The sequence below is a fragment of the Zalophus californianus genome, chromosome 1 (assembly GCF_009762305.2).
Source record: "Zalophus californianus isolate mZalCal1 chromosome 1, mZalCal1.pri.v2, whole genome shotgun sequence".
Lineage (NCBI taxonomy): Eukaryota > Metazoa > Chordata > Mammalia > Carnivora > Otariidae > Zalophus > Zalophus californianus.
In genome coordinates this window covers 188,576,131-188,602,686 of record NC_045595.1, presented here as the reverse complement: position 1 = coordinate 188,602,686, position 26,556 = coordinate 188,576,131, and the positions used below count along the sequence as shown (strand labels likewise).

The 26,556-nt window shown below is 33.4% G+C and overlaps 1 protein-coding gene across 4 annotated transcripts in view; it reads right to left on the bottom strand.

Annotated features, from left to right (window-relative positions):
• USP25 (ubiquitin specific peptidase 25) overlaps window positions 1-26,556 on the bottom strand; it is a 127,689-nt gene that overhangs the window by 69,314 nt on the left and 31,819 nt on the right. For 3 of the 4 annotated variants that reach the window (XM_027582611.2, XM_027582612.2, XM_027582615.2), the window contains exons 4-6: window positions 19,964-20,087; window positions 12,256-12,418; window positions 4,316-4,402 (exon numbers count right to left, since the gene is read on the bottom strand). In XM_027582611.2, the coding sequence (XP_027438412.1) occupies window positions 4,316-4,402; window positions 12,256-12,418; window positions 19,964-20,087 (374 nt within the window). Of the gene's footprint in view, window positions 1-4,315; window positions 4,403-12,255; window positions 12,419-19,963; window positions 20,101-26,556 lie in introns of all 4 variants that reach the window. The other variant, XM_027582614.2, reaches the window with a different exon arrangement.

Sequence of the window (26,556 nt, the reverse complement as noted above, 5' to 3'; positions counted from 1 at the left end):
AGGGAGTGGGAGACGGAGAAGCAGGCTTCCCGCAGAGCAGGGAGCCCAATGCAGGGCTCGATCCCCGGACCCTGGGATCATGACCTTAGCCAAAGGCAGATGCTTAATGACTGAGCCACTCAGGGGCCCCTCCACATAAATTTTATGTCAATTTGTCAATTCCTATGAAAAAGGTCTGCTGGGATTATGGTTGGGATTGTACTGAATCTATAAATTAAATTGGGGATAAGTGATACCGTAACAATATTGAATCCTCTGATCCTTGAACATATCTACTTCCTTAATTTCTCTCAGCAATATTTTGTAATTTTCCATAAAACTTTACCCCTATTAGTCCACATTTTATGCTACTGTACATAAGTATTTTTTAATTAAATTTCCCGTTGTGTGTTGTTAGTATTTAGAAATACAGTCGATTTTTGTATGTTCGCCTCCTATCATGTAACCTTGCTGAATTCATTTCTTGGTTCTATCTTTATTTATTTACTTACTTATTTACTTAGTACTTAGGATTTTCCACATAGACAATCAAGTCATATACACAAAAAGAAAGCTTTTCTCTTCCCTTTCCAATCTTCATGTTTATTTCTTTTTCTTGCTTTATAGCACTGATTAAGAACTCTAGGCTACTGTTTAACAGCAGTGCTAAAGGATTACATCCTTCCTTGTTCCTAATTTTTGGGGCAAAGCATTCAGTCTTCCGCCATTAAGTATTATACCAGTTGTAGGCTTTTCATAAACAATCTTTATCAGGATCAGAAAACTTCTTTCAATTTCTAGTTTCTGTGAGATTTTAGATACATTTGTTTTTGTCAAAGTCTCTTATCTACTTAGATGATCATACGGTTTTTCTTCTTTACTCTGTTAACATGGTGAATGACACTGATTTTTGAACACTAAACCAATCCTGCAGTTCTAAATAAATCCCAGTTGCCAATGAAGTAGCATCCTTCAGTGATATTTCAGGATTCAATTTGCCAAAAATCTGCTACAACTTTTGCTTCTATATTCATGAGGAATACTGGTTTTTAGTTTTCTTTTCTTGAAACATCTTTTTGTATTTTGGTTTCAGGGTAATAATGCTGGGCTCATAGAATTGGGAAGTTTTATCTTTTCTTCAATTTTCTTAAAAAACATGTAAAGAATTGGTATTATTTCTTCCTTAGATGTTTAGTATAATTTACCAGTGAACTACTTCACTATTGACTTTTTATTTTTTCGCTGAGTAGGTTCTTAACTAAAAATTCATTTTTTAATGTAATATAAGGATACTGTCTGTTTATAATAGTCTATTATTTTTTATTGTCTAGAGAATATGTAGTGATATCCCTCTCTTTCATTCTTTATATTGCTAATTTGTTTCTTCCCTCTTTTTTCTTGGCTCAGTCTACGTAGAAATTCATTAATTTTACTGATCTTTAGAAGCAGCTTTTGGTTCCATTAATTTTCTCTACTGTCTTTCTCATTTCTATTTCAATGACTTAGCTCTTTATTATTTTCTTTCCTTTACTTTTAAATATTAATGTGCTTTTTCTTCTAATTTCTTGATGTGCAAAATGATGTCATAAATTTGAAACCATTCTTATTTTCTAATGTGTTTAGTTCGTGTATTTTCCACTAACCACTGCCTTAGCTACAACCCCTCTAATTCTGGTATGTCATATTTTAATTTTTATTGTTTAAAACATTCTAAAATTTCCCTTCTGATTTGTTCTTTGTCCCCTGGGTTACTTACAGTGTATTACTTAATTTCCCTACTATCAGGGGGATTTTCTAATCATCTTTCTGTTGTCAAATTCCACATAATTCCACTATGGTCAGAAAACATACTTTGTATGCTTTGAATCCTTTAAGATTTACTGAAACTTATAAATCCAAACTTGTTACTCTATTCATCACTAAAGACAGAAATTCCAGAATGCCTCTGTTATTTGTAAAATTTAAAACTCCTTCAGGTATTTGCTCATTGGTATTTAACTAAACTTTCCCTGTTCATATGTTTCTCATCTCTGAGTAGTGGAAAGTATGGAAATATTGTTTATTTGGAAATATTTGCCCTGAAATCAAGACTTCAATTAATATAACCTTATGAGTAATAGGTTTTAGCTATTTATATGGAGATTAGCTCTATAATGAACTTATGCATCTTTGTTTTCTCAACATCTAACATGTTTTGTCATCAGTTTGTGACTTTTTAAGCCAAAAGACACTGTATGTGGGAGTGGGGAGGGATGAGATGTTTACAGTGAGAATCCATCTTTAAATTTCTAGTAACCTCACAATTCTCCTAGACATTAAAATTACAAACAGTACAATAAGTATTTATGTATAAAATTAGTTTCAACTTCTAGAATAACCAAGTCTACCTAAAATACAACCTGATTTCAAAACTACATCTCTTTCTCTCACTCAATAAGTATGTAATATTTATGACTGATTTACCTGCTGATAAAAAATAAACCTAAAAAAAAAATCCTGATTAGCAATGCATGCAAATGACATCTCTGGGATCTGACCAAAGTGATCCCCAAGGGTATTCTGTATCTTAGCACATTATTTTTCAAACTCAGTGTTGCAGTAAACATTAACATTAGTTGGATTTAAATTCACTATTAAATAGTAAGTGGCAAGAAGACACATTGACACCTTTTTAAAAACCTGTGTCTTTTATCACCTCAGTTGAATGTAACACCAATCAGTTTTTCTGATAACTATTCAGAATGGAAGTAGAGATACTTTTAACTCCTTAACCTGAAGAGATCCCTGGACATGCTGCCCCTTCCATTGCAAGAAAACAAATTTCTCTAGAAAGGTGATGAAGATTGGATTTATGTATTTCCCTAGTACTCAGCTGAACAATTTTTAAAACTAGCTCTGATACACAAGCATGGATATCACAATTGTTTTTTAAATAGGACTGTAAAACTGACTTGGTCTTACTCAACATTTTGAAGAATAAATTAACTCTGTAAAGCACTAAAATCCAGAAACAAAAAAGAAAAGGTCAAGATACATATGAATACCTAATTGGAAGCAATATTTCCAAATAATGTCATGTAAATTATAAATCTACTTCAACTGAGATATCAGAAGAGAGAACAGTGATTATTAAACAAGTTGCGATAAAGAGAAGCAATAGTCCAAAAAGTTTCACGGCAAAACTGTAATAAGTGAAGGGTTTTTGCTTAATTTCTCTGGAGGTCTGTGGGGTTGTCAAGTGATCTGGACTCCCTCTTGAAAATGGCTTGTTTACGAGCCTGATACTTTATAGCTCAAAGATTATAGCCTGAAAAGCAAGCTATAAATTGTTATATTTAGCTTGCATTATAAATGTTTCATGTTTGCAGAACAAGTGGTTTTCAAATTACACATTAAGAGAAAAACATGATTTAATTATGTAACATTAATACAATAAGTCACGCAAAGTTCAACACTTTAATGAAACCTAAAACTTTAACTTCTTTGTGCAACCAGTCCCCTTTAGGGCTACAATTTCTTTATGACAAGATCCCTAAAGCCCCAAACATTCATGTACATCATCTCCATAATTAACTTTTTCCATTAAGTATAAATTTCTGCATCAGTCCTATCTTTGAAAAACTAATATGAATACAGTAACTAACATCATCTGAGGCACTTACTATGTACTAGGCACTTCTAAGCCCTCTGTATGTTTTATCTCATTTAATTCTCACAACTCTATAAAATAATCACTATAATTATTTACACCTTTCAGATAAGGAAAACAAAACAGGCAGGTCAAGCCCTAGGTCCACAGCCAGAATACCCAGGCAATCTAGCCCTGATTATCTATCTGTGTGCTCTGTCACATTATATTGCCTAACAGTATTAACTTACAAAATAGAAGTTACAGATTTGCACTGCAAAGACAGTCAGTGCAACACTAATCTTTCAAAAGGCTCAACTACACAAACAGTTTAAAAGAAATTTTTATTCCCACATAATTTTTCAGGAGGCAACTGAAGAAAGACCTTGAATTATAAACTGAAACCTATAAAGTTTACTGAAATTTGACAGTACAAAAAAATGAAAAAGCAATTACTAAAGTGACACAAAAAATTGGCATATTACTTGACCCACGTGTGAAGAAAAATTCATATTTATAAAGTTACTGTAGTAACCAAAATTAACGGGTTGATATTCAAATTTAACAGTTCCAGATCTGATGAGACAAACTGCCCCAAAACCAAGCACAGATAAAAGAATAGGATGACATATATAGATAGATAGATAGATAGATAGATAGATAGATAGATAGATAGATACTCTGCTAAAAAATCTTTCATAATTTTACCTTTTGGTTTCGGGGTAAATCTTGAGCATTTGACGGAGGCTTGTAATTCAGAACTAATCTTCTAAATTCCAAAAGATTGAATAATGACTGAAAAAGAACAACAATTTAAGATAACCTAAGGGAAAATTCTATTAACAGAACTATAAAAATATGACTGGTCTCAGAGATTTATTTTTGACTATACTACTTATACCCAGGATTGTTGCCACTAGCACAAGGCCTATTTTCTCCTAGAGAAAATGTCAAATTTCTTATATACTGACACACTGTTCTTGATCATTAACAATTTTTAGTGTAGTGGAAAGCAGAAAATTATATGTGGACAATTCAAAAAACCTAAAGGCTGTCTTTCTTTAGGTGCTTAATAAGCAGTTTCCTCAAAATAAAAGGTACACAAATGCAAAGTCTAATTATGTTCACTGAGTTATCTTGAGGTATCAATTTTACAAAAATATAGTACAAATAAATTTATGGGCCAGATGCTAGAGACAAAAAGAAATTACCTATTATCTCCAAGCTCAAGGAGACACACAGCCTAGAAAACACACAGATATTGTAACAATAGAAATCTGACTCCAACATACAATAATACTGATCTCACAGAGTGTGAGAGCATATGAAAGCTGCCCCTGGAAAGGCTTCCTAGAACTGTTTTTTAAACTATTGCTTTTAACACATTAACATCATGGTGAATATTTGTCCAAAAAAATGAAATAAAATACGACTGAAAATATTAAAACATGTCATACATAGTAAACACACCACAGAATATTGTTTGCAAAGTTTTCATTGTACATATTTTACATATACATATATGTGTCAAGTGCTTTACAATATAAAAAGTATTCCCTTCTGGGAGTCACAGTTTATTACCCTTGAAAATCACTGTACAGGAGGCAATAATGTACGAGGTCTTAGCAAAGCTGTGTGAGCCAACATGATAGAAGATGAAGGTAGCACCACAAATCAATGATAAAATAAGGTTTTGTTTAGGAGCTGGGTATTGGGAAAACTGGCCCACTATATATAAAGAAATAGAATCAGATATAGATATATATAGATATGGATGTGGTTTAAAGACCTAAATATGAAAGAAAAAATCATAAAGATGGTAACAGAAACTGTAGGAAAACATTTTGGTTATCTTGGAATCCCAAAGTATTTCTTAATTAAACAATATGAACACATGAGATAATTCATTTATTCAGTCATTTAATAAATATTTATGGAGCACCCACTACATGCAGACACAAGGGAGACAGGCAGCAGAAAATAAAACATATTGAGTCTCTGACAAAATAAGAATAGCATAGAAAGTGAAGGGTATGTAATCAAAAAGAAAAAGGATTTGAGAAGCATGTGTTTTCAAATATAGCTGTGTATCAGAGTAATTGTGGAACTTTAAAAAATACCTATGAAGCCTCTCAACAACGATATAAGTACCACAGAAAACTCTGAAGTACATCAACGAATCAATGGCTAATTTCAAGAAGGACAAGATTAGCAATTCAGATCTTCTTGATTTACAATGGTGTTATATCTAGATAAACCCACCGTAAGATGAAAATATCATTAAGTTGAGGGTGCCTGGGTGGTTCAGTTGTTAAGCATCTACCTTTGGCTCAGGTTATGATCCCAGGGTCCTGGGATCCAGCCCTGCATCAGGCTCCCTGCTCCACGGGAAGCCTGCTTCTCCCTCTCCCACTCCCCCTGCTTGTGTTCCCTCTCTTGCTGTCTCTCTGTGTCAAACAAATAGAATCCTTAAAAAAAATAAAGAAAATATCACTAAGTTGAAAATGCATTTTATACACCTAGCCGACCAAACATCATAGCTTAGCCTAGCCCAGCCCAAAACTGCTCTGAACATTTATATTAGTGTACAGGTGGGCAAAATCATCTAATACAAAGCCTATTTTATAACAAAAATATTGAGTATCTCCTGTAATTTATTAACTACTATACTGAAACTGAAAAACAGAATGGTTGTATGGGCACAAAATGGTTTTAAGTCTATCAGTTGTTTATCCTCATGACCACGTGGCTGGGTAGGAGCCAGCATCAAAAGAGTATTATACCGCATATTGTTAGCTCAGGTAATGATCAAAATTCAAGGTAAAGTTTCTACTGAATACATATTACTTTTGCACCACTATAAGTCAAAAAATCTAAGTTGAACCACGATAAATTTGGGGCCACCTATACTCTCAAATGTTGCCAAATCCAATAAAGGGCAAAAAACTAACCTTTGGATTTGTCAACTGGGAAGTCACCTTTTCAGTAGAATGGCAGAGGAAGAACAGCAAGCAATGAGCAGTGAAGAAATGGGATATAAAGGGAACAAAGTATGGACTGTTTTTAGGAGAAATTTAAATAGGAAAGAGAATAATGACAAAATAGGATAATCCCAACCCTACTTCTTTGCTCTAAGCTCCCACTGGGGAACATTTTTTAATAGTTTACTTTTTTACTGAAATTCTCAATCTTGCTTTTAATTCCTTGGTCATATTAATACATATTATAAACAATCCAATTTTCAGGTTTCATATTGCTGGTTATTTTATCTTAATTTTTGGATATACCCTATTTCCTGGTATGATTATGACTGATTTGAGTGCTAAACATTTATTTTTATGTGAAAAGCAGAGAAAATTCTAAGTTCTAGATAATATTACCTTCTAATAGAATTTACATTTCCTTCTGGCAGGCAGCAAAACTGGGCCATTTGCAATCCCAGATCAACTTAAACCAAACAATTCTGAGATGACGTTGGGATTCAAAAACTATAAAGCCTGGCCTATTTTCAGTTCTCATTAATCCAAGGTTCTAGCCCTCTAGAATTTAACGAAGTATTTACTAACACTCCAAGTCTGTACAAAACTTTGCTTACCTTCCCAGCCATTCAGCAGCCACTTCTGGAATTACTCAAGGGTAAAATCAACCCAACAAATGAAGCTTACTCTAAAAACCCGGTTCTCTCAGAGCTTAGCCTCAAAATCCCACACTGCTTTAGTGTTATGTGATATAGTCTTCAAAAGTTTATCTGTTGTTGTTTTGGTTTGGTTGGGTTAGGTTTCAGCAAAATACCACCAGGCAGACAGTCAAAAACAACCTAATAAGCTATTACCCAAAGTAGAACTTGGGACCATTACAATGAATCATGGAAATTAATGTTTTTAAGTCACTAACATTCTGTATCCTCAGTCACAGTCATAATAGTATTGGTCAACATATTTCTTCAAGAAAGATGGGAAGGGTAATTATCACTACCGCCTAAATTGTGTTTGTGATTGATGCACCCTGAAAACAAGTATCCTTTCATTCAGTCCAAAGCCAAAAGGTATATTTTGAAGAGCACTTGGTAAAATGGAATTTGGCTAAACTCTTGCTAATAACAGAAAGCTATGAGAGATGAGATTTCAAATAACTTGTGGAAGACAAAGAGTGATGACAAGAGAGCAAAGGGATATAAACTGTCTATAATGAAGACACTGAGGAGAAGCAAGATCAATTCTCCTTGGTGGATTAAAAAAAAAAAGGAACAGTGTCACTAAAGTTCAAGGTAAGGTAGGGACTGAAAACAGATGGCATGATTAAAAGATAAAAATCTGTATACAGAGCAGTTAAATCCCCATATCCTTCCCAGATACAGAAAGGTCAGACAAATACCACCTCCTTCTGTGGGATACAGGATATTTAGTCTTTGGATATAATTGAACTGAACTGACTTGGGTTCAGAAAAATCAGTCATAGTGTGTGTGAGAGGGAATAAGATTTAGGGCTACAAGGAGGATTAAGTAAAAACCCTGCAAGGTGATCCCCAGTCAACCTTTCCACAATCTTCTTTCTCTTAGGCCTGCTTTGGAAAGCCAGCAATTGTGCTCAAAACATAAAGAATAGGAATCCAGCTTGGACTCGAGACAGAGAAACTTTCCGTGGTAAAGGGAAACAAATTTAAAAAAAAAGAAAGAAAGAAATTGAGCTAATATGTTTACAAATATAGAACATATCATTAAGACCATAACAGAGATGTTAAGAGTATTTAGAAAATTTTAGGAATAAGTATATAGAAAATAGAAAGAAAAAAAGGTGTTTTCCTGACAACGCCAAGAAAACAAAGGATTACAAAGGGCTACTCCCAGTAAATCACTGTAATGTTTATAAAGTCATAGAAAAATGTAAACACTGACTACTGACTATTTTAAACTTACGATATAACTATGTTGGGAATGAAAGAAAAGGCAATTCTAGGTATGTGAAATGAGACAGCTAAATCCCCATTTATCTCATCAGGAAGGCATGTCATTTAGAAAAATGAAGATAAAAGGAAAAACAGCTAGAACTGGTTGTAGTTATTAAGAAGCAGAGACTGTGAAGTAGGGAGGTTTGGGGCAGATTACTACTATTTTTCATTATAAGCCTTTTACTGCTATGGAATTTTTTATTTTCTCTTTGAACTATATACTTAAATTCTTTGATGAAAATTAAAGATTTAAGAGCAAATAATGTGAATAAACATGTTAAATGATATCTTAACATTTTTTGAAAACTTGCACCATCTTCTCAATCCCATCCATCATTAGGGTGATAAAAGCATCTTAAGTCTTCAATTCCACCAAAATAATATACCCTACTTTTTCCAAAGTGTCAAACACTGTATTCTATCCTGATATAAAACAGTAACCTAGAAGATGTATTCTCTGCCTTCAGGATGCTCATATTTTAGTCAACCCAGAGTGACATGACTTATGAGTTAAGGTGACCAACCATATCTTTTATCTTCCAACTCACAATTCTTTTGAGTGTGAAAGAGAGCTTTAAGACTTGATAACAGGCACCAGTAGATCTACAATAGAAGTAAACTGGAGCTGTACAAGGCAAACTGAGAAGGATGCACACCTTACTTCTGAGCATCTCAGAGGCATCCAAATGAGAAAGGTACCAAGGGTCATCATGAGAATCCATGAATTACACCCCAAACTAGCAAGAGAGGAGTATGCTTCTAAGTAGCTACCTCATTCACTGATACCCTAGTGGAGAAAAAGCAGCCCCCATTAGTCCTTTCTAGGTGTTTAAGTTCCAGGATAAAAATACTCCTGACTAGCTAAGGGGTTAGTACTCAATCTAGAACAGTCAGGCTAATATTGCTAGCATCCACAAGATTACTTAAGCCATCCTCTGTCCCATCTTCTCTCTGCTTATAGTCCCTTTCTGATATTGTGTCCCTTTTCTCCCAAAATATTGGTCCCAGTACCTAAAAAGACAAGTATAAAGCTGTACCCTCTGTAGCCTATCCCTGCTACGTATTTTGCAGTTAGAGGTTTATTATCCAAGGAAATTTCTGTAATTGGCAGATATACTTACAAGGAAAAGAAGTCCCAATTGTTTCACACTAGTCCTGCCAACTAAGTAAATTCCATCCCTGAGAAAATTTTGTAATTGAAACCTTACAGTACATTTACATCATAGTTTGAGTAAGTTCCAATTCACTTGGGAAAATACAATTAAGAAACTTCCAACAGTAACAGACTTCCTGCCCCACTTTTCTTTCATAGGTGAAAAATTCCATTTATGATGATAAACTTTTACATCTCAAGTAGTATCTGTGGAATTAAACAATAATGTCACAAAATGAAAAAAAAAAAAAGATTCCAATTACCAGAGACAAAAATGAAAAGCTAAATAGAATAGAGTAAAATTACAGTAAGGGGAAAAAACAAAAAAACCTGAAGTGATCTTTTGACAAATTCTTCTTCCCATCCACACTTTTCCAAAATCTGAAGTTTATAATGTATTTCCACACACCTAAAGCCAATGATCTAATACTTCATTATAACCCAAACTTTTCAAGGCTAGGTCACTTCTCCTAGGTATCCAGATTTCTCCAGAAAGAATTAAAAAATATATTAGTAACAATAATCCCAAGAACCCTATACTAGCCTATTTTAGGATTCTACCAGTTAAACAGCCAGTAATTTAAGGTAAAATTTAGAAATCAGTAAAATTACTTGAAATTTTAAATAGGACAAGCAATTTTTTCCAGTCCATTCTCCTCCCCACCAAAAAATACCAAAAATTTGAGAAGTAAAACAAAAGCTAAGATCAGCAAACACCACTCAGAGTAGAAATAGATGTACCACTGCTTCAATTTGAACTAAGATACTGAAAGAAGTTTATCCTATGAAAACAAAAAGTGGTTATCCCCATTTGTTAGTATGAATTTAGTTATCATTTCAAACAGGCCTTTCTTACAACACGGTGTAGAGAAATAAAAAGCACCTATTCTAACTAACAAATACTATTTGTAAGTACTTTCTTCTAACAGTTTTCTGAAAGAGGCTTCTAATCAATGAGCCTCACTAACTGGCCATTATAGTGTAGAGATAGCACCTAGTTGTCCAAATACAGGAAGCAAAGTGTATTCATGAAGACTCACATCACAGCCTTAAAACTGTGCTTCATATTTTTAAATAATGTGTAAATTATAAAATTTAAATTGGACAATAAATGTAAAAACTCTTACAGTGCAAATAAAGTAAGGCAAAGAGACTAATAAAATTTTAGATATTATGAATATCTAAATATTCATTAATAATTAATCTAGGATAGGAACAAAGGTATTATTATAGATTTATAATAATTCAGGTATCCCTTAACATTTTAATAGCCTGAAAAACAAATAGTATAGCATATCACTAACTAGTATATGCCACAGAATATTAAAGAGTGAGACATAAATCTAGAAAACCAAAGTTAATCAAATTGTATGGTATTATGTGCCACGCAAAAAAGTGGGAGAAAGTTGGAAATTGTAACACTGAAGTAGGAAAAAAGTTAAAACTACAGATTAATCACCTAGAGAACACAATTAACAATCTTAAAGAAAATGAACTAAATAACCAGAGTTAGCTGCTTTAATATCACAAAGAAGTTTATGCCATCATACATACAGGCTTGGAAAGCTACAGAATGAAGAGATGTTTTGAATATAAAAAGAAATGGCATACAAAATTATTTAAATAGTACTCATCAGGAATACTAAATAATGAACTATAATTCAACTGCATTAGGAAAATCAAACAAAATATTTTCTTAAAGGGTAATAAAAATTAATTATTCATAGATGGTTTTAAGGAAATTATTTAATTCAGTGTTTCATAATCTGATGGATAACATTATCAATTTCTAACTGAAAATGGTAAAGAACTAAAAATGGTCAAAAATAATAATAGTCATATCTTGTAAAAGAAGAACTAAGAAACAAGAAAGAAAACTAGTCCACATTAAGAAGATACATAACTATACATACAAAAATTCTTCATCTTAGAATAAGGATCTCAAGAAACATTTCGTAAGGGCCTTCTAAGTTAAAAAAAAGTGTTACTTTAAAAGTAACTAGTTAAACTATCAGTATTTATTCTTTACATCATTCTCACATATGCATTGAGAATTATGTCAATCTACACCCTCCTCAAACAAAATACCTCCTTATATTAAGAAGAGTACTTAAATGACTATAATTCTATGATTAACATTTTCCATTATATACAATAAACCTGATTTGATTAACAACAACAACAAAAACAGATCTGGTTTCATATCTTGGTTATCTCCTTCTCAAAATTTGCAGAGAATTACATACAAAAACGTTTTTCACCCTTTCCACTCTGACAACAATTCCTAATAGGGAGGGAGCAGAGATAAATTTGAAATAAGTGAAAGACACAGGCAGTGCTCTACTGTCAAAAAACTCCATACTGGGGGTAAGGACAAGGGAGAAGTGCGGAGTCCTACAGTCCACAAATGAGTTCAGTAGACAGAAGGGCATATTAAAATCTTGCCTGCATTTATGTTTAAAGTACACAATTTAAAAGAAACACAACCCCAATCCACTTTCCATTGCCATCATACCCACTAAGTAAGACCTGTATAAAGATCCTTACCTGAATAACAGCACTAAACCAGCAAGTATTGCCAACATTCTTTAGTCCAACAGGAGCTTTGTCCTGCCTTTTTCTATCATAAGGGTTTCGAGAATCCCTCCAAACTTCTGTAGGTGTTCTCTTTAAACATGCTTTATTTTCTGCTATGCTGGCTTCAAGAACTCTTAAGCAATGGGGAGAAAATGATGAAAAAAAGACAAATACTGTATTAATATCATGCCATACCCAAAGAAATAACATACCACAAACAGGATTTTAATTACTTAAGCTCTGGATAATGTATTTGGGGAAGTACTATTAAACACTAACTTTACTCAAGTAGAAGTTAGTTTTCTTTAAGAATATAGCAGTGGCAAACATATCAAGAGACATGCAGCCTTCTTTCCTAAGAAAAAAGGAAATCTCAAATGCACAAAGACAGTGTTATAAAACAGAAAATATGTTAAATTATGTTTCAACAAATTCAAGGTTTAGTACCAGGAATAGAGCACCTAGACAAGTTTTCTAAGAAATCACTATAGTAAATATTTACAAAATAACATGACTAGTTTTTCATAACAGTTGCTTCGAATCATCAGGAAAACATTAAAAACTGAACAAACTGCATTTTTACTCCTCTGACCATTAATTTCCTTTTCTATAAAAAAAAAAAAAGCTAAGGTAAATTCTAGGGTTCCTCTCAGTTCTAGAGATCTAGGACTCTATGACAGCTAACTAAAGAGAATATTTATGTGTTTACTTCTTCACCCAAAAGTTGACCTACATACATATCAGAATAATAAAAGGTTTACCTCTTCAAAATAAGCTTACCTACAGAGTATCTTAAATACACCTAAATATGGCAGAATAATGCTACTTTCCTTAAAGTAGCATTTACATGCTGTTCTTGCGCTTAAGCATGCTGCAACATGCTGGAAAATCCTGATTCCAACATCTGAACTAAAAGCATCTTGCCTGCTTCAAGACATTTGTTATTAACTACTCTATTAAATAAGCTAAGTAATTTTCAGGTGTCTCAATTAATTTTGTGTTAATTTTAAAAACCTCAGCAAGAATGAGTTTTTCCAACATTTTGGCTTAAGAAAATCTCATTCATGCTATACCATCTTTATTTTAAAGATTTTGCCCTATCAGACTAATGTCAAATTAATATAGCTATATTCCTTAATTATGGAGAAAAAGTAAATTATGCTTTTATCTCTAAGCATTATTTTCAACATGATGTCAGATACAACGCGGTAGGATTCAAACTTATCATTATTTAAAATAACTTATATGAACACAGGATAAGGCCTTTCTTTGGGAATCAATGAAACACACCCCCAAAAATAGCCGGTAACAACAACATATGTTATAATGCAAAGATCAAAGTACATTCACACATTTAAAAATGAACAGTTTACACTTCTATAAACTATTAAAAGTAATCCAACATTAGCAGCAGTACTCTGCCCAAAAATCAGCTCTTACATGCAACCACAGTCCCTAGGAGGCTTTTTCTTATAAACTATTTACCACTAAAAGGTACCACAACTCCTTGGAAGGTATTTAGTTAGGTTAATTGGGGCAGAAGAAAATCAGAATTTATCTAGAACATCCCACTGTTACCAAGTTTTCAAGAACGTAAGGGGAAGATAAAAAGTCAAAAAGACAGCATGAAAGACTTCCTACTGTTCAAGTTGTACAGTTCAGCATAATATAGTAAGAATAAACTGAAACAAACTGATTTTGTACAAGGAAACTAGTTTATGCTCAAAGGAGAAAAGTTAATACATAGTATATAAAAGCCAAATATAACACAAAAGACTGCTGTATATAAGAAGGTATATTTAATTTTTTACTGACTTTTATAGTGAGAGTTTTCACTTGACAATTTTGTTCTTTTTGTAATGTACATGTATATTTAGAAGTATATAAATAAGGGAAACTTATTTCCACCTTGGTAATTAGAGATGAATGAACTAAAACAAGCCATGCGTTCTGGGAAAAGTAGCAACAATACCACAAACAGAAGAATCAGCACCAGTGGTCATATATAAAAGACATCTTCAATTCAGTCATATGGTAGATCTCATCATTCATTGTAACAAAAATATGGACTTTAAAGAAATAGGTTTATTGTAATATTCCTTAACCATACCATATGGCACAAGTTACTAAAAGATATGAATGAAAGAATATCATGACTTTGTGATCTTCTTGATTTAGAGCTTATTAACGAAGTTTTGTATCACCAGGGACTTAAAACGTGCTTCAGTAAGTTTCCTACCACCTCTTCCTGGCTCCTAAAAAACTATAAATACATTTACCATACTGCACCAAAATTATTTATTACTCAGCATCTGGAGGGTAGAAACACAGAGCTGTTTCATTCCTAAAGCATACATGATAAATACTAGGGGCTAAACAAAGTATGGATGATTAAGATATTAGATGTTGCTATCTCTTTGCTATTTTTTTAGCAAAAGCCCAATCTCTAGCCCAAATATTACTCTATTCCCAAGCCCCCATCCCTTTCTGTAGTCCAGCATTGACAAAATGAATATAAACTTTCTATAAAGCCAAGTGCTACACAAGGGTTCCTTTCCTGGCCTCACCAAAGTAAAGCCATTGATACTACCCAGGCTTTGAAGTATAAAGTATGCAATAGCTACAAACCCAGGTATTAAGTCTGTCAGTAGAGAAAAAAACTAACACTGCAAATCTCAGAGCTCAGAAATAGCTTATAACAAAATATAGCATGCCAAGAAAGGCAACCCCAAAAGCCACAAATCAAAAACCAATTCCCACTACCCGTCACCTGCTTTCTTATCTTCCCAACACTGATCATGACCATGCAGCAACATAAAAGGATGACAAAATGTTTTGCCCTTTTCCTTCCACACTCTATATGGAATATATAAAGCACTTAGTTATGATAAATGTTCACCTCCTCATTAAATTTTTATTGTACTGATTTTGTTTTTTGGGTTTTTATGCTAGTTTTATTATGTTTGTATTGTTTAAATTTAAATTACTTAAATTACATTATAGCAGTAATGTTGAAAACATCTCACTTTAGATCATCTAAGTACATTTAGGGAAACATCATACTCACTGAAAAACATACATATCATTTAAGCTGAGGAAGGAAGGAAGGAAGGAAGGAAGGAAGAAATAAACATTTTGTTGATTTCATTTAAAAAAATATATTATTATTAGAATCACACTAAATCCATGAGTCAGTTTAAGGAGAACTGACCATTTTTACAATGTTCAGTCCTCCAGGGCACCGGGGTGGGGCAGTCAGTTAAGAGTCTTGACTCTTGATTTGGGCTCAGGTCATGATCTCAGGGTCGTGAGATTAAGCCCCACATGGGGCTCCACACTGGATGTGGAGCCTGCTTAAGATTCTCTCCCTCCCCCTCTCCTTCTGCCTCTCCACTCTCTGCTCCCCGCCAAAAAATTACAACGTTCCAATTTGTGAAATACATTTCCAATTATTTACATATTCATTAATGTGTCTCAATGATATCCTCTAATTTTCCTCTTGGAAGTTCTTGCACATTCACTAAATTTATTCTTGGTCTTTCACAGTTTTATGTTATAAATGGCAGCTTTTTAAAATTCCTCCCTATCATTCTTTTTTATACATAGAAATACAGTTTTTGCATATTGATTATCAAACAGCTCAAAACATGCTTTTTTTGTAAAGAGTACTTTGTAGAGGGATAATCTGCATATGGTAAGATACACAAATCTTAAATGTACAGCTCAGTGAAACTTTTTTCATATGTATACATCCATGTGATCACCACCCAGATCAAGATAGAGAAAATTTCCATTATTCTAGAAAATTCTCTCATACCCTTTTTCCAGCTAACAGTGTCCTCTCTACCTGCCAGAAAATTAACATTCTGACTTCTATTGCCATAAATTCATTTTGCGGGTCCTTAAACATCACATAAATGGAATCACACATCAGTTACTCTTTTGTGTCAAGTTTTAATTGTTTATAGTTTTTAGTTATTATCAATAAAGCTACTATGTACTCCATTCTCAAGAGTCTATACCTAGGGGTGGAAACACTAAGTACTAGCATAGTATATGTTGGAATTCATTAGAAATTCCCAGTTTTTCAAAGTAGCAATTCCATTATACATTCCTACCAACAATATGTGACCATTCCAGTTACTCCACATGCTTACCAACACTTGGTATTTTCTATTTTTTCATTTTAGCCATTGTGATACATATACAGTGGTGCCTGTTCTCTAATGGGATGGCTCAGCAAGTATGCACTACCCAGATGACCATCACTGCTGCTATCTACCATCATACCCAGCAGGGCAACATATCCACAATCATATGTTGAGGACAAATTAAGAGATTCTATGTTTCCGAAAGAGGCTACCACTGCCTGTCAGACATGTGACTCCTGCCAAAAGTTGACTTGTCTCATGATGAGGAATGATACACTGTATGGGGTGTGACTCCTGCCCAATTCTGGAAGCCTGACTACAAAGAACCTTTGACCACCCACCTCTCCCCTTACTCACTCCAACCCCTCTTGGGACTATCAGTGGTGCCTCATTATTGACACTTTTTCAAGTTAGAGCATTGCTATTCCAATCTTATCAGTCAACTCTGACCACAGTCTTGCAGCCCTTGAAACTAATCTGTTTCATATTTTCAATTTTTCCAGACCACTTTTAATCTGACAGTGGTGTACCTTTTATCATAAGAGCCGCTCAAAACATGGAATAATAAGCATTCTATGGATCTTCAACGATTCACAGGCATGTGATATTGTTGAGCCCTAGAATTATTTTCACAAATCAATTTAAAAAGATTTCTAATTGCCTCCCTCACCTATTCCTGTTCAACACATCTTCTTAAGGCAGTTTCCTCTCACAACAGCTTCCTAAGTAATGATCAGGATGAAAAGGGTGGGAGTTATAGAAACCTATTTTAAAAATTCAGAATCCCACCCACCCTAACCATTCCTTGACATGATGCTTTTTTCTTTGTGCTAATGACAACTCTAGGCCATTCTGGTTGGGAAAACCCCCAGGTGGCTCCCAATCTTCTACCCAATTAATTCAAAGTCATTTCATGAGGCAAGTCATTTTCACAACAAACACAACACAGACACAAATCAATTACAATGTAGTTTATTAGCAAACTTCAACTCTCCATATTCCACCTGTTCCCTATCTAAGCATTAGCAACCAAGAGATAATTAAATTAATACATCCAATCCTGACATTAAGGAGTAATTATATTAAGAAGCACACTTTAAAAATGTTCAATTTCTTAAGAAATTTCACCATGAAATTTATGAGTACTTAAAACAGAGGATTTTAAGATATAAAAAGATAGGCTGCAACTCAAATAATTATAATGTAGTGTTCCAAATGTATGAATTCATATTAAAGTATGTCTGCTAAAATATAACCATCATCAAATGATTCTAGGAATTTGGCAAAATTCTGTTATGTGAACTTAAGTAATGAATAAAGAAATTTATACTTTTAAGCATGATATATACACTTTTTCTTAAAAATACATCATTTCCCCCTTGGAATTTAGAATCCTAAGCCTATTAATAAACGCATAGGAACAAATTATCTCTTTGCCAAATGTTTAGCTAGAATTCTTACATTTCCTTTTTTCTGACACAGAGATTTACATATGTGCTTATTAACTGCACATTTTACATTTAACACTTTTTTGTTAACTGTAAATTATAAAATCTACACATACCACAAAAAACTTGTATTTTGCAACAGTAAAGTAATATGACTTTTTACTTCTACAGAACATAATTTTACACAACATTTTATGGCATATTACACTACACCAAATCTCTGTAATGTCATGTACAATAAAAATATTTATAAAATATTCACTAATTTTAATATATTAAAATTTAGAAGACCAAGAATAAAAAAGAACACCATCCTAAGAGATATTTGTTTCCATCTGGACAAAAATGAATTATCTAGAAAAATATATAAAATATACACTGAACTTTATAACAGATTAGGAATAATTTTAAACCTTTAACTTTCAAGTTATTTTTACTTATTAACTAATTAGTACGTGCTGTTTTAATTTGAAAACACATGATACAAAACTACTGCCACTATTTATAAGTATATAAGCTTCCAGACTTTATTCTATTTATATACTAATATAAATTCATTTAAACAAAAATATACACATGCTTTTAAAAACAAGATTTGGTATATATTCAGGTATATATTATGGTATAAATTTATGTACAAATATATATAATACATATGTAATATATGTTCTATTTTGTAATTTCTTACATATAATAGATCATTTCCTTTAAATGATATCCAACTCATGTATTTCACGTTTAAAATATTTCTCATCAAAGTTTAGTCAAGTTTTGTAATTACTCAAGACAATTATTTCATTCCAATCCATTTTTTGAAACAAACTTAATTTTACAATTTCTCTAAATCCTTCAGAAATAAGCTTAATTACAATGTCTAAAGATAATGTATGAATTTTGGGGTTTTCATTTAAAATTACTGGCATTAATTGGTATTACCCCCAACTGAAAAGGACAATGAATTTTAATTTAAGTCTTTCCATCTTACTATAATGTCTTACGAAGTAATTTCCAAAGTAACACTTAAAGACATTAAAAAGTATTACTAAGAAAAATTATGTGCCTGCTAAACAGAGCATTTTGAGACATCTACCACCACACAGTAATCTCAGATTACTTCGAAAGAAATATACTAATGATACCATGCTAAGGGAAATTATCTGAGAAAGCTGGTACATCCAAACAATTTGTATTAAAGGGAAAAGAACACTGGAGTCATAAGATTTACTTTAGCTGTGCACTTTCAGAAAATCATTTAACCTCTTAAAAGATCAATTTCTTTTTCAATAAATAGTTACCACTACCTCCATAGAGTTCTTTAGAAGATTATATTATATTTTAAGGATTTTTTTAATCAACATTGTTTCATGATAAAGTCAAATTTATTTTTATTTGATCCATAAATGAATCAAAATGTTTCAAACTAAAAAGTTTTCATTATTAAATCAAAAGATACATTCTATCACACATCTTGGAATCTTGCCTATTTCTTTAAAAAAAAAGCCTATAAATATACTATTATATTATAGATCAGAAGATGGAGAGAACTAAGGCCCATGGGCTATATCCAGCTGGCGGCCTATTTTTTTAAAACGAGATTTATTGAACCATAGTCACACTCATTAAATTATGTATTATCTATGGCTGCTTTAGCACTACTATCCTAGAGGTGACTAATTGTGACAGAAACCAAATGGCCAACAATATTGCCTAAAATATTTACCACTGGCCCTTTACATAAAAAGTTTGTTGACCCCTGCTATAAATGACTACAAACTGAATTGAACAATGTATCCAAAAGAGATGAGGGAAGAAAAAACAAATAAAAAAAATATTAAAATATACACCTAAATTAAATGCCTCATAATGCCACTCCAAAATCCTAAAAATCTAAACTCCAAATGCAGTCAGAACTAGAATACAGAAATTTTAGTTACAGAAAATACAAAAACAATACTAAAGTTTATTAATGGGTTTATTTAGAATAACGAAGTGTATCTTTGTGCCTCTTGAAATTAAAGCCAATTATTATTTCTATTATAAAAAGTACTTATAACTACTTTATACAAATTATGTTTTTACCTGCTAATGGCTTGCTCCTCATCAGTTATTCCAGTCTCCCTGAATGCCCTGTTTGATTCCGCCAAACTCAAGGCAATTGCTCTCTGAAGATCATCTTTATCATCTCCAGTGAGATCAATCACATCTGAAAAGCAAAACTATCTTTCTCAAAATTAAAAGCCAAACAAAATGAAGGTAATTCTTATCATGGGGATTTTATACCCAATATATCTTTTCAAACCAAAGTCAGCACCAACTTAATTCTCCATAAGAGCCTCTCTGAAGAGAATGCAAACACATTTTAAATTGGTTATATTTTAAAACTTAATGTTCTTCCCTAAAAAATATGCCTAAAGCATTAAGAGCATAAATATTTTTCACTGCACAGTAATCTCAATATTTACTACGAAGCCTCTGATTAAAAGCTAATAAGCAGAAAGACTGCTAAAAACAGGATTTTACCAACAAAAATTAAAATCAGCATAATTAAACATTTACATTTATGCTTTCTGAAGTTATTCCAAATATACATACATTACAGTGCATGCATACTACCACCTAGACATTATCTAACAAGTATAATAATTAATAACATCTCAAAAATTATGCTTCAGAACTGACCATAAATACATAAAGAACTATACACAAAAACAAGTCAAGTGTATATGTATACATTTTTTAAAGAGTGGAAGAATGTATTAAACTGTTAACAGTGATTAATTTTGAGGAGGAGGGTTATGGGAAGAGAAGTTATCAGGACCTTTCACTTTCTATTTTAAATACTTCTCTACCATCCGAATTACTGAATGAACATCCAGTCCTCTCCATTTAAAAAAACTTCTCATTTCATAAAAAGAAATATACAAATAAATGATACCATTTTCTTTTGTTAGAAAGAAAACAGTCTTGATGCTCTAAATATTCTTTTTCCAAAGAATAGCGGCAACAGCTATTACTACCTTCAGAAAAAAAACTTTTAATCCAATTTTCCAATATATCTGGTCAATTTCCTTCACTCAAAAGATGGTAATAATACCCCCATTGTCATAAGAACCATAATATATTGCTAAGTAGAGGATTACAAAACAGTATGATAAGACAGAAAGCTATAGCTTTGTGTGGTTAGGCTTATGCTTACAGGTATTTTGGGTACATTTTATATTCATTTTGTTTATTTGTATTTGAGACATGTTAAAAATTAAATTTTTTCTTTGTAATCTTGTAAAAAAAATTTTGCAAGATGGGAAACATAAAAAGGGGTAGGGGATGGGAAATAAAATGCCTGCATTTTACCATCTGACTCTAGGGTTATATGTAGTTACTCAAAAAGAATATGCCACACTTACTGAGAAAGAAATTATGTATATTGACAGTTTCAAAAGTCTACTTCCATTGTTACCCACACTTTTTCTCTGAACAGTCACAAAAAAAATATTAAAAATATTAGAAATAATAGTTGGCTATGGAAGGTGTTTTTTAAATATCTTTAGAGAGTATAATAAAACCTCATGAAAATGTAGTAAGTAAGGTCCAAAAAAATTCAGTCAAGTAAAATGTAGAACAGAACACAGCAAGGTACTGAAATGATGGAGCATGCCTACGTACACCGGAAGGCCGAAGGTTTCCTAAGTCTTGCTTACAAGACCCAAGTCCACCTAGATCACAATTGTAGATGGATATCACCTGGATGGAGCCATCCAGTCCAGCTTCAAAACTGATGAAGAAGCTAGGACTAGAGAAGCATGAATGCGCCTCAAAAAATGAGAACTATCTTGTTTATTAAATAATGACTAGAACTCAAGTGAGTAAAGAGAGAATAATAGAAGTAAAAAAAAATAATTTGAAAATCACAAAGAAGCAGAAAAACCAGTTTGGGGGAATATGATTAATTAGCTCTCAAACTCCATTCCCTCATCCTCCTAGTGTGCTTTCTTCAACTACAGAAGGTAGAAAGATTAAAACAAAACAAAACAAAACAAAAACAAATCTATTTTCCCAGTTCACTCACAGTTACACAGTTCTGAACAGAATTTAGGCTCCACCAGCTAGATGCACTAACACGGGACACAGAGGGCAGAAGTGAGTGGGCAGCCACTGTTCTACTGCTTCAGGCTATTTTCTCCAGCACGACTGAACAGATACAGGTTGTTCCACATAGCATTCCAGGGTCCAGTTTCCAGATTCGGGGATGTCAAAGAGACAGAGAGTAGAAGCGGCAACTAGACTCTGCATTCCAATGTTCAGGCATAGCTCAGTGGCAGTTACCTAATCCTGCCTGCTTGTTCTCTGGCCTACAGCTCCAGAAGTATGTTCTTAAACTCAGCTGTCCTAGAGGCAGCCTCCAGATTCACTACCTTCCTAATAGTGGCAGAGGGAGCAGCTTCCCTGGCTGGCCAGTCCTGCAAGAATCTGGGAATCATTTCACAAGTCTGAGCTAAAGATCCCTCCTCCAGTCTATCCAGTGATTTTTCTTTTTTTAAGAACCTAATCCCCTGTATTAAATTTCTTCTTTGAAACTATCTAGAGTGTTTACCGTTTCATGTCTGACAAGTAAAGGAAACTGGCTGGAGCAGAAACTCATTTAGAAATAGCAACAACTTATAATTAGAGCTTTTCATAACTTAATTGTAACTCAAGCAACATAAAAGCAAAAAACAAGGCAAAGTGTTCTTAACCCTATTTCATAAATAACTGAAGTTGTGAGAAATGAAGTATACCATCATTAAGAATAAAGAATGGTGGACAGGCTTTAAATTTAAGTCTTCTAACTATTAAATCTTTCCTCTATACTAGGAAATCTCCAAGAGTGGTTAATGGAGCCTTGGGTATTCCCCCATGACCCTAAAAGAGAAGGGGGTTCCATAAGTAAAAAAATATTCTCATAAAAATACTAAGATGCTATTTGCCTTTCTTCCCGTATCATATGTGCACTGATGATACAAAACAATAGCATCTTTGCACAAATTGAGGCAGTTAACACCAAGTTCTTTGGGCAATTCACTGTATTACAACTATACATACTCACTACTAAAAAAAAAAGCCAGTTTCTCTTAGATCCTTGATAAAAAGGGAAAATTTTATTGTATTAAATCTCAAACACTGATTTACATATTCTTTTAATTCTATATGACAAAATAGGAAGTATGCATAGTACTGCTGCTGCATCTAAAGTAAGCTTTTGCTCAAGAGAAAACACTAGTGCAATGCTTGAGTTGCAAGCCAATTAAACTGGCTGATTTTTTTTTTCATGAAACACACTATTTTTACTTGAAAAAACAACGAACAAACTACAAACTAGGAGGACTCAAACTTCAGAATTTGGCAGATATTTTCTAGAGAATAAACAAAGTGAGCCTGTCACCTGCGGGAGAACAAATGAAGGTATGTGTTGCCAATGAATAATGTGGACTTTTCAAGCAAAAATGCTAACTTTGGAAAACTTGTTTCTATCACTATGCACACATCTTCCCAACACCTAAAAGCTTTTCTGGGGAAATCAAGTGATTAACAATTCTGATTTGTTTTATAATGTAGACATTCTTCCAACATTTAGAATGAAATTTTTTCCATGGTATGATAAAATCATGCATAAGTAAATCCATTCAAAGAACAAGGTAGGGGCGCCTGGGTGGCTCAGTCATTAAGCGCCTGCCTTCGGCTCAGGTCATGATCCCGGGGTCCTGGGATTGAGCCCCACATCGGGCTCCCTGCTCAGTGGGAAGCCTGCTTCTCCCTCTCCCTCTGCCGTTCTTTCCGCTGGTGCTCTCTCTCTCATGCACTCTCTCAAATAAATAAAATCTTTAAAAAAAAAAAAAAGAACAAGGTAAGTTTCTAATATTTGGTCTTTGACCCATTTCCTGACACAGAGTTCCTAAATCATTTAGAATTTCCTGGGTGATAGGAGCATCTTTTGCTCTAATGAGATGACTCCTGGTGGACTCCTGTATAGCTTCAGGATGAATGCTGGTCACCAGAAAAACCAAACTATGATGAGAAGCTTGGAACTTTGAGAGGAACTTTTTTCTCCATGCAGGAGAGAAGGGCTAGAGATTAAGTTAATAATCAATCATGCCTACCCAATGAACCCTCCATAAAGTTCCTAAATATGGACTTCGGAGAGCTTCCAAGTTGGTGGACATAGTCACATGCTGGGAGGGTGGCACATCCCAACTCCATGAGACAGAAGCTCCAGAGCTTGGGACCCTTCCAGACCCTGCCCTATGTATCTCTTCATCTGGCTGTTCGTCTGTATCCTTTATCATATTCTTTTTATAAAATAAACCAGTACATGTGTTTCCCTGAGTTCTATGTGCCATTATCGCAAATTATCAAACTCAAAGAGGAGGCTGTGAGAACTCCCCAATTTGTAGCCAAGTCAGACAGAGTGTGGGTAACGTGGGGACCCACTACTTGTGACTGGCATCTAAAGTGGGGGGCAGTCTTGTGGGACTGAGAGCCCTTACCTTATAGAATCTGAAGCTAATGTCAGGTAGAGAGTGTCAGAATTGAATTGAATCGCAGGACACCCAGCTGGTGTTGGAGAATCAGTCAGGTGTGGAAAAAAATTCACACATCTGGTGTCAGAAGTATTTTGAGTGTAAGCAAAGGAAGAAACAAGCAATAGTATTCTTTAATGTTAGCATGATAGGTTAATCAGAGACTATTGGTCCTTAACTGAAAAGCTGGGGCTTTTTCCTTTAAGCAATGGAGGAGGTTTATTTATTATTTGTAATTTCATTATAATCACAATAATTTTTCTCCATGATGTTCCCATTACTCCATAAAGCTTCTTCGTTCCATAGGATATTTTAAAACAATACAGCAATCCTCAAAGACTATTATAACCTGCTCATATACCAAAAACATATGATTTTAAGACCAGATATTAACTAATTAAATGTTATTTCAACAGAATGGTTAAACATGAGTTTCTTCTTTTTCTAGAGTTAGAACAATTTCTCCTAAAACATGAAGCATGTAATGAACTTTTGTTTCACAATGAAAACTAGCCCTCTATGACTTTCTTATATGCTTATACTCAAAAAGGAACAGAGAACACACCTTGGCTATAAATAATTTCTAACTGAAACAATTTCTAATTTCAATTATAAAAATTAAGCCTTTTTAAAATTCCATCCAAATACCAGAGTATTATGAATATTTTTATATCTGTGTCAAGGAAGGACCTCAGTGAAACACCAAGCTTTGTTTCAATCAAGTACTAGCATGAACTAGTACTAGCATGAACACAATTCAAGGGCACGAATGTGTTAGTATTAGCTGAGTAACACTATAGAAAATCTCATGTTACAAAAACCCCCATCATTTTCAAGTCTGCCCAAATTCAAACTTTTTTTTCTGTAAAGTCAGAAATAAATATAACAAAACATAACACTCACCCTAATGAATCTTTCACTCTCCAAAGAACTACCATTTGAGTAAAACTTAAATACCAACTATGAAACATTTCTCTGCTCACTCCAAAATATAGGCAGTCATGAACTTAACAACGAATTAGACTTCAAATGTAGGCATTATTTATAACTCATAATTCATTTTCCCATAAAAACAGTATATTAAATGACATGAGGTTCCAAGTTAGTTTACAAAAGTCAATTTAGCCCATAATATAGTTGAAACTACAATACATGTAAAGATTTTGATTTTTAGGAGAAAAAAAGTTCTTCCATTGTTTTCCTTACCTACACAGGGTTAAACCTAAGGAAAATCCTTTTTTTTTTTCCCTACCCTGATAAGTCAAGTTTATATTTACCACCAGCAAAGATTTCTACGCAGGGGAATGATATGAATGGAAAGAACTGTTTGGGGAGTTAGGAGTTAAAGTGTTGAATAAGAGTTTGACAAGAGTTGTAATAATATATACCAGGCAAGAGCAACTGAAGGGAAAAGTACATAAAAACTGACAGAACTGCAAACTAAATGATTATTTTGAGATATTAGGAAGAGCTTGTTTTAAAAAAAAGAAGAAAAATCACTGGGCCACCAGAAGAGTGAGGATGCCCTTGAGAGAGAGGCAAATATGAACAAAGGTAGTCAACAAAAGTTATAGCCCATGGCTATCATTCTGCCATAAAATTTAAGAAAATTCATAAAGTTACACAAATCATTTTGCAGTACATGTCTGACAGAATTCTAAGTACATGCTTAGAATAGAGTAGAAGCCTAACCTATTTACATCCAACCGGTTACAAGTAACTTTCACACCACTGTAGCATCTCACTTTTAAGCTTAACCTTGACTTTTGGGGAATCGTCAAAATAGTTTTATGCATTAGAAATCTCTATGGAAAAAGAGATTTAACTTTCTTTGCATCAATTTTTGTTCTATCCATAGTTACCTGTTTAACATTTTTAAAGAATGGGAAAAATTAGCGTTCAATTAATAAAATCCTAAACTGCTTAACCTAAGCAATTTACCCTTAGCAGAGATGAACGCACTAGACTTGGATCTATTTATCACTTGAGCTTTAAATCACTGTTAGGCTGGCCAAGCAATATAAGACCAGAGTTCTAAGACAGAACCTCTCACTTTCTATGCAATCCTTACCTAATAATTCAATTCCTTTTGAGGGGAAGAAAATACACTGATTCTAA